Consider the following 8744-nt stretch of genomic DNA (forward strand, 5'->3'; position numbering starts at 1 on the left):
AGCAGGTGACACTAATCCTTTAGGGTCCAGATGTCCCAGTTACTGTCTTGTTCTCCATTTTCTCAGTTGTGACCTACTTCTGCAGCCTAATATCCAGTTCTTCTGAATTCAGTCATTAACATGGGGATGAAAGTTTTAAAGCATTTGAAAGCCAACACACAGATTTCAGGACTGGTTCAGTCTTTAGTGATCTGTGAGTTCACTTCAGGAAAAAAAGTGTATGCAAAGGGCTGTTTTTAAGAGCTGACACTATATGAGCACTGGTGGCTATGAAAACCAGTATTTCCAGTAACATGGTAAAACATTAATTGGCTCTGCAGTTTCATAGGAAACCACATTACAAGGAAGAAACATCCTAATTACTGGTTACAAGTGAAGTGGTTTAAAACAAATTACTTCAACAGCTACAAATAAATAAACTTTAAGAAATTCAGAGGAAAATGTTATCTAAAGTAAAAAAAAGAAGCAAAGAGGGATAGTTGCCATGTCACTGTCCCCCCTGTTTTTATGCTAGCTTCATGTCACAATTTAAGTTGATGAAAACCCTAACAAAATATGAGGACAGTGGGTAGAAGGATGCAAGAGCTGGTACGGGGCATGAAGCTCTTTTTAACACTTCTAGGACTTATACCTTAAGCAGACATTGTCCCTTCACAGCATATGAAGGGATTTGTGACATTTAAGAAACCCTTAAGTGCAACAATTTTTAAGTTCCCTTGGACCTCCATCATCTCTTGAAACACTGAGGTTTTGTCTGTGGGGAAGCAGGAAATGAAATCACAATGTTGAGAGGATTTTGAAAAGGCTTCCGAGCAAACCCACAAACCGTGGTACTTACATAGGGAGAGTAAAGCTCTCCAGTGTCAGTAATGCCACCAGCCATGCTGAAGATAGTGGGGAGACTCAGAGCAAAGCGAGGAGGGTGTTTTCAACTTCTGTTGCCTTTAACCTAGGGAAACATCATGAGGTTGTGTTAGCTGTGTTGGAAAGAGGAGGAACTCATGAGTCAGCTTTTGCACATCAGCCTTCTGACATCAACAAAAGCGGATTTCAGCAGGACCCTGCACTTCAGACACATAAACCCCACTCGCTGGCAACACTTGGTTCAATACTTTGCTGAAAAGTTCTCATATCTGTTAAACTAGTTCGAAAGTAAGTAACCAAAAGGCCCTGCCCTTTCACACAGCACGTGATGACGAAACTTCACCTTCCCCAAACAGCCAGAGGGGCTGTTTCAGTCGCTAAAACCTCAAGAGGAAGAATGCTTGCCTTGAGGATGATCTCATACCGCTGCTTCTCATGCAGCTACTACTCGTAGAGATCACGTGCCTCCTGCAAATCAAAGCAATAAAAAAAACAGCCTACAGTCTCTCCTCATGATCTCAAGTAAAGAAACAAGCAGACAAATTAAAATACTGGACCTATGAAAAAAACCCCAAGAAGTCTTGTTACATGTACCAAGGTTTCCAAAGCAGAAGTCTTTGGGAAACTTCACATTGTCTTAAAAAAACTACAGGGGAGAGGGAGAATGTAAGTCTTCTGCAAGGTTTCAGAGTCAATAAAAAATTAGGTGTAGCTGAACTGTTTAAGAGCTTTATCAAATTCCTCATGCTTCTACACGTGCTCCTAATTCGCCATGCCAACCGGGACAAATTATCAGCACAAACTTCAGAAGCTAAGAGCACTACTAAAAAACCCAAGTCGTTTGTAAGCTTACACGCACATGCTAGATGACAAAAATCAATTAGGCTCACTGGTCACAACCAGACCGGCCCTCAGGAGAAGGGGCCAAACATCATCTTTTATAACAGACCTCAGCTCAAGTCACCAAAGCCAAGCTCCGTGAGCCAAGAGAAAGCAGCAGGACCACGGGCACGCTAATAGACACCTCCGGGACACGGCTGGGGCAAGGCTGCTTGTGCAGGGCACCCACCTCAGGGCCCAGAGCCGACCAAGGCCTCCAGAGCCCTCAGCCCTGCCAATTCCCGGCTCCCCCAGGGCCTGCAATACCCCTGGCCCACAGAAGCCCCCTAGAACACCGAGGGCCCCCACACCCCTCCGTGGCAGGGCCTTGCCGCTCCAGATCACCACCACCCCACACCGGGACCCCCCCCCAGGCCTCACCCCAAACTCCCGCCTGTGGGACCCCTCCCTAGGCCTCACCCCTCAGAGGGACCCTCAAGGCAACCTACCCAAGACTCACCCCACACACCCGCCTAGGAGACACCCCCCGCACGCCTCACAGTAACCCCCCTAAACCTCACCCCAACCCCCCGCCTACAGGATCCCTCCCGACACACACCCACCTCCCCACACCGGAACCGACCCCCCCACAGTCCTGACCCCCCACCGGGATCCCCCCCAGGCTCACCCCGCAACCGCCCCACCGAGGCCCCCCGATCCCCTCAGGCCTGACTCCCCTCCAGGACCCGCCCCTCACGGGGACCATCCCCACACCGGGACCCCCCCCCCCACCAGGACGCCGGTACCTCACCGTCGGCGGCTCGCGCCGGCGGCCCCGCCCCTCTCCTCGCGGGGCACTCACGGCGCACGCGTCGCCCACGGGGACCTTCCGCGCACGTGACCAGCTCTAAGGGCAGGGCGAGGGGGCGGGGTGAATGTGCCCACCGTGATTGGGCGCCGGAGTCACGTGAACATCGACAAGGGAGGGAGGGCGGTGTAAGGGCGGGGCGGTGGCATAAGTACTCGGGGCGGGAGTGGGCGGGGCTCTGCGCATGCGCGGGAGGGCGGCGCGGCAGGTAGGCGCTTCCTCCTGTCCCCGGGGCTCCCTTCAGGACCCCCGATCTCCCCTCAGGCCCCGAGGCTCCCCGCAGCCCGCCCCATCGCTCCTCAGGACCCCCTATCGCGCCTCAGGCCCCCGGATGGCCCCAAGGCTACCCGCAGCCCCCGATCTCCCGTCCCTGTATCGCCTCTCAGACCCCCCGATCTCCGCTCAGCTCCCCCGATCTCCCCTCAGACCCCGGGTCTCCCCTCAGGCTCTCCGATCTCCCCTCATCCCCCCCCCCCCCCCAATCTTAGCTCCCTGGATCTCCCTTCATGCCCCCCAAGGCTCCCTACAGCCCCGAGGCCCACCATGGGTCAGAGCAGGGCATCTCCACCACCACCCGGGTCATGAATTGTTAAATATCCCCTGCCAGGGCAGACCCTGGGCCTCTGTTGGGCCTCTGGGTGCATTCAGCGCCGATACAGCCCTGCGCTGGGTGGGGGGACACGGGAAGGTTGCTGTTTGAGGGCTTGGTATGAGCTGGGGCATGTCTGCACAGCGAGAGTAGCCGCTGCGGGCTCCCGAAGTGCTCCAGGGAGTGCTGCCCCAGCCCTTGGCCTCGCTGGAGGCACGGAGCGGTGTGCTGGGTCTCTGTCTCAACACAGAGGCCATGAAGATTAACCAGAACACTGTCCTGCAAGGAAAGAGGGTGACCTTGGTGCCATACACTTCTGCACATGTGCCCCGGTACGTGGCTTGTGTCCTCCTCTGATACTCTCACACGGTCTGATATCACTTCCCTTTTTAAAGGGAGTACGGTGTTCCAAAAGGGTGCTGCCTTGACAGTTACAGGGCCTTTTTTGCCCTGGGAACTGCACAGCAGAAAGAACACTTTTAGAAAGGCAGTCAGTTTTGTCCTCCATACCCAACAGCAGACATCCCTGGCAGGTCTGTGCTCTTTACCAGGTCTGCTGACAGAGAACTTCATCTGTGCCACTGTGTACCCATGGGAAGGGAAATACCTGGCTGTGAGTGAACTGCCAACAGTTCTCTCATTTGTTGATGTCTTTCCCTAATGACGCTGGAAGAGCAAAACTTCAGTGTGTAAAGCCAGATGGATGTTTGATAAATTAGAAGCAGAGGCACAGGCAGTTTGTAAAGTACTGGCCTGGGCAGCTGCAGCCTCGGCACAAAGATGCCAGTATTAGTCTCTTTGTCAGTGTCCAAGAGATGCTGTATCTATCCCAGCCAGGATTAAATGCTCCAGAACTCAATGCTCAGTACTTTTAAAAACACCAAGTTTGCATTGGGTGCTCTTCAGACAAAGCCACAGGACGGACAAACTTGCTAAACTTCCCCAGAGAACACTGATTCCCGTGTTAGATAAGGGAGAGGGGCTCGCAGATACTTTTAAGTTGCCGTAAATGCCAGGCTAGTGTTTCCAGACCTGGTTTGTGACAGCCTGATCCTTAGAGCTGTGGAAATCAGCCTGCGGTGCTGTAGCTCAGGCAGCGACCTGGATCTGGGTCCCATTGTCAGGTACCATGAGTGGATGCAGTCAGAGGAGCTGCAGCGCCTGACCGCCTCTGAACCACTCAGCCTGGAGCAGGAGTACGAGATGCAGCGCAGCTGGCGGGACGACGCAGACAGTGAGGATCTTAAACGTTTTCTAAGGGTGGGTGGGAGTGGTGAGCAGGTCCCTCTGTCCTGTGAAGGGCCCACGGTGGGCTGAGAGCACCTGATGAGCAGGCTCTACTTGCTGAAGCAGAGGGGATGTGAGACCTTCTACAGCATTAGCTTTGAAATGGCTTTCTGTTTATAGCTGGTACATGATCAGGGAAGTAGATAATGTCCAGGGCTGTTGGTGTGCTTTTTATGTGGTTTTCAAAGATAACAGTGATGTGCTTCCCCCAGCATTATCTGCTGAGCTGCTGCTGCACAGTCAGCACTCCCCAGGTCCGATGGTCATAAAAGGGTGGAAGGGGGTTGTATTTTTCCTTGAGAAATCAAATTACTTTATAACTATCTGGTTGGGCTGTGCTGACTGAATGGGTTCCCTGGCTCTCCTACACGTGATTAATCACTGCCCATAAAAGCTTGGTAGAAATACAGCAAGCTGCAAAATACTGAGGCTGGCAAAGACCTCAGTCTGGAGCATTTCTCTTAGCTGGCATTAGAAGCCTTACTAAAAGCAGCAATAATATGGATGAGGTGAATCACTAGGTCTGTGTCCCTTGTGCACCAAACAAATCTTTGCCCAAACTTGCTGCAGAGTGAGACAAAGCAGGACCTCGGTCATGGGGTGAATGTTTTCCTGCTCCTTAAATAGGCTGTTTCTAGCCTGGGTGTCTATGTCACCCTCACAACGTGGGTTTTTTTTCCAGAATATTTTTTATATTTCTAGGGATGGGAGCAGGCACACTTGGCGCGGGAGGCGCAGTTATTAGCTCTTCCTCACTGTTAGCATGTGTTCCTCTATCTATTGCATGCCTTTAATTTCATCCTTCAGTAATTTGTGAATAATTCTCAGCTTGCCCTGAGAATGCCGCTATGTTTTTGTTTCCCGCAGAGTGCACCTTCATTGTGCTGGACACGGAGCGGTGGTCCGGGCAGGCGTGTGCGGATGAGGACTGCATGGTGGGGGACGTGAATCTCTTCCTCACTGACACTGAGGATCCGACAATGGGCGAGATCGAAATTATGATTGCAGGTCAAGTTCTGCTTCCTAGCTGGGGCCTCTGTCACCGTGGCTGAAGTCAGCTGCAGACAGATGTTATGTACAGCAGCTTTTTATTCTCCCTGCCTTACCATGGCTGCTCAGCTCCTTTGCTGGTCACGGTCACAGCCTCTTCTGAGTTTCCAGCATGGCTGATTTGTCTCCCAGAACCAGATGCTGACTCCTGTGGCTGTCTCTTTCAGAGCCCAGCTACCGAGGCAGAGGGTTTGGCAAGGAGGCGACGCTGATGATGATGTCCTACGGTAAGGGCGGCTCAGCACAAGGGAACAGAGCACAGTCAGGATGTGATCTAGAAGCACATATTCCCAGTGACACAGACAGGGTACTAAGGGCACCATCTGCACCAGAAATGGGAGTCCTGTGCCTTTATAGACACGGCAGCCAAGCAGGTAAAAAAATGCTTTCTGATTTCTTTTGCAGGAGTGAGAAAGCTGGGGATCACTAAGTTTGAGGCTAAGATTGGTCAGGAAAATGAAGCCAGTATCTGCATGTTCAAAAAGCTTCACTTTAAGGAGGTGCGGTAACAGCCTGTCTTCTACCCAGAGAACGTGAGCAGCGTTTGCCCTGTGCTGGGATTGAGCTGGTTTTCCTCTGTATGGTACAGGTTGCTGTGAACAGCGTTTTCCAAGAGGTGACGCTGAGGCTGGACGTCAGTGACCAGGAGAGACGATGGCTCCTGGAACAGACAAACCACGTGGAGGAGAAGAGCTACGTTGAACTGAAGCTGCCAGCTGGGGTGCTGGAGACCTGACGGGCGCATCCAGACGCACAGGCCTGGTGTCCAGGGAGGAACTGGATGCTGTTGTGAGGTCTGGGTGTGGAGGACACCAGCGAGCCAAACGCTGCACTTGACTGTTCCGAGCAGTCTCCTTCGGTTACTTTGTCACCTTGTCAACTTTGCACCTTGTTGCATCAGCCGGGAACACTGCCTGAAATTTAGACCTGGAGGACGGCCACTAATTCACAGGCCAGGAATGACTATATAGGAGTGACTCTAATCTTAATGTGCTGTTCCAGCAGAGCCTAAAATCACCAGCAGTTAATTGATTCCTGGTGCGACCAGTTTCTGGACAAGCAGCACCCACTGCTCGTTCTTCCACTGCCCTTAGAGCAGGATTCATCTCTTCAACAAGCAGTTTCAGTGTGCTGGTAGCTCAGTCTGTTTTCTCTTGAATAAAAAAAGAAAAGCTGACAAAAACCTGAGGTTTCCCGAGAGCTGTCTGGGAGCAGTGGGGCTCAGCTGCTCACTTTGGCTGGTGAAAGGGTGGTTAGAAGTTGTAAGGACAGCAGAGACTCCTTGACCCGCATTTTCTGGGGTGTGCTGGGCTGCAGGGGGACACCGCTGGGTCCTGGAAGTGAGAGGCCCAGGTGCGGGTGAGCACAACCAAACGGCAAGTGCTTGTTAACATGATGAGAATTATTGATATCAGCCGATGGAGCCTAGAACAGAGCCTCGCCACGACGGCTGCGTAACGGGGGGAACTGGCAGCTGCAGGAGGCTGCTGAGACAAAACCTCTCACTGAGTTTCAGGACCATGTTTTGGCATGCTGCTGCCTGTTAAGAGCATGGATCTGGAAACCTCAGGCCTTGACTGAAGGGAAGCTGCACTTCATTTTACCAGGCAGGTTTTGTGGAAGCAAGGAGGAGGAGAACACAACTGAAAGGAGACACAGGAGCAATCCCTTTCTTCAAGGAGCTCAGGAGTTACTCTGCTGAGCCTGGAGGCTCCATTCGCTGCTCTCCAGTAAGATGAATGGGGGGTGGGGGGAATATCTCTTACTGGGGGCAGATACCTTTAGGGCAGGAGTTAGCCAGCAGCCTCTGCTGTGATATATATGAGATCTACTGAAGAAGCGCTTGCCTGACGCCCACCGGGCAGACTTTTTAATGCAGTTATTTAGCCTGACCTTTCCTGCCCTCCGCAGCACACTCTCTACAGCAGGGAATCTTGCTGAGGGGAGAGGACAGAAGGTAGGGAGGAAAACTGAGGCTCCTGCCTGTTTTCCCACTGTAATAGCAGCCATAATGGCTAATTCTAGACCAGAAATTATTTGTTGCCATTACAGAGTACCAGGTAATAGCTTTCAGGTTTGCCCAGGGATGTTTTTATCAGAGATTGGTAGGCAGTGGAATTTTTAGTATTGCTGGGCCTGTATTTTCAGGGCCCGGGGGTTTTAGTTTTCCAATTTTAGTTCATTTAAATACATCATTCATGTGACTAATATTAAAACCAAGCGTGGGAACAGTGTATCACGGTATTTTAAACAACAAGTATTTAGCGTGGATTTAGTTGTAGCAAAAGCTTTGTACTGTAATAAAGTAAAGAGCAGCTCTACTTCCAGCTGGGATTACCATGGCAAGGGCTACTAATCCTCATGCTCTCCATCACCTGCTGCAGGCAGGAATGAATTCTGTCCCCTAGAATGAGATTTGCAAGACCTGCTGGGTGAACTGCTGGCTCTGTGCTCCTTCCACTGAGCGTTTCATCCCTCTGCCCAAGGAGCAAGGTCAGGGTGGCAGGAGAGACGTAGCTGGGGTGGGATTTGTTCCCCTAAAAGGTGACCAAGGTGGGAAAAGTCCTTTCCTTCAACCTCTGCTGCCAGGCTGAGGGGGGCACAGTGAAATCATGCTGCCGCTGGCGGCTCCCCATACCCGGCCGGTTGCTCCGGAGCCTGCGAGCGCCCTGCTTGGCATCCCCAGTCCCCTGGCAACGCCGGCACGCTCCCCCGCCTCCATGGGCGGCTGGGAAAAGCCTTCGCCCTGGCAACCCAAAACAAAGTTGGGTCTGTCCCAGAGCCACAGCCCTTCCCAGGCTGGGAGTGGGGGACCCTGGTGGGGCTCAACCAGGGTTCCCACAGGGAACCAGCCCCTTGGCTGCTCCAAGCAGGCAGCAATGGAAGAGATGCTCCCAGGAGCCCCCGGGTGCCCCCACTCCTGCCCCACGTGGGCAGCCCTAGCCCGCAGCATTGCACCCCGTCCCACGCAGCGAGGCCTGAGGGGGGGAGGGTGGGAACCGTGGGGACAGGAGCTCACCTCCGCTCAGCGCTGCCGCAGAGGATGTGACTTTGGAGGACAAGGCAGGGTAAAATGGGCTCCTCAGGCTTCCAGGTGGGAGTGACAGCCTTCATGTCCCCTGCAGATCTGGTGGCACTTTGTCACTTGGGTGTCACTTGGGCTGCAGACCTCCGTGACCACTCGCCTGCTCAGGCAGAGGAGCTTGTCTGGGGGTTTGGAGCACGAAACAAGAGCTTGTGGAAGGGGAGGAGGCGAAGATGCTGGGC

General features: G+C 52.9%; 2 protein-coding genes across 5 annotated transcripts in view; one reads left to right on the forward strand and one right to left on the reverse strand.

The window, feature by feature from the left end:
* TMEM104 (transmembrane protein 104) overlaps window positions 1-2599 on the reverse strand; it is a 46055-nt gene extending 43456 nt beyond the window's left edge. The window contains exons 1-2 of one of the 3 annotated variants that reach the window (XM_064467495.1): window positions 2495-2599; window positions 839-949 (exon numbers count right to left, since the gene is read on the reverse strand). In XM_064467495.1, the coding sequence (XP_064323565.1) occupies window positions 839-883 (45 nt within the window). In that variant the 5' untranslated portion in view covers window positions 884-949; window positions 2495-2599. Of the gene's footprint in view, window positions 1-838; window positions 950-2489 lie in introns of all 3 variants that reach the window. The other 2 variants (XM_064467492.1, XM_064467494.1) reach the window with 2 other exon arrangements.
* Window positions 2600-2722: 123 nt separating this feature from the next.
* On the forward strand, window positions 2723-7819 carry NAT9 (N-acetyltransferase 9 (putative)). 2 transcript variants are annotated; one of them, XM_064467496.1, is made up of 7 exons: window positions 2723-2759; window positions 3285-3472; window positions 4265-4374; window positions 5295-5435; window positions 5645-5704; window positions 5883-5977; window positions 6067-7819. In XM_064467496.1, exons 2-7 carry the CDS (start codon window positions 3396-3398, stop codon window positions 6211-6213), a joined length of 630 nt encoding a protein of 209 aa, XP_064323566.1. In that variant the 5' UTR covers window positions 2723-2759; window positions 3285-3395; the 3' UTR covers window positions 6214-7819. The 2 variants fall into 2 exon arrangements, with proteins under 2 accessions (XP_064323566.1, XP_009500004.2); XM_009501709.2 differs by lacking the exon at window positions 2723-2759 and having other exon boundaries at window positions 3019-3472.
* Window positions 7820-8744: the final 925 nt, after the last annotated feature.

The sequence above is a fragment of the Phalacrocorax carbo genome, chromosome 16 (assembly GCF_963921805.1).
Source record: "Phalacrocorax carbo chromosome 16, bPhaCar2.1, whole genome shotgun sequence".
Lineage (NCBI taxonomy): Eukaryota > Metazoa > Chordata > Aves > Suliformes > Phalacrocoracidae > Phalacrocorax > Phalacrocorax carbo.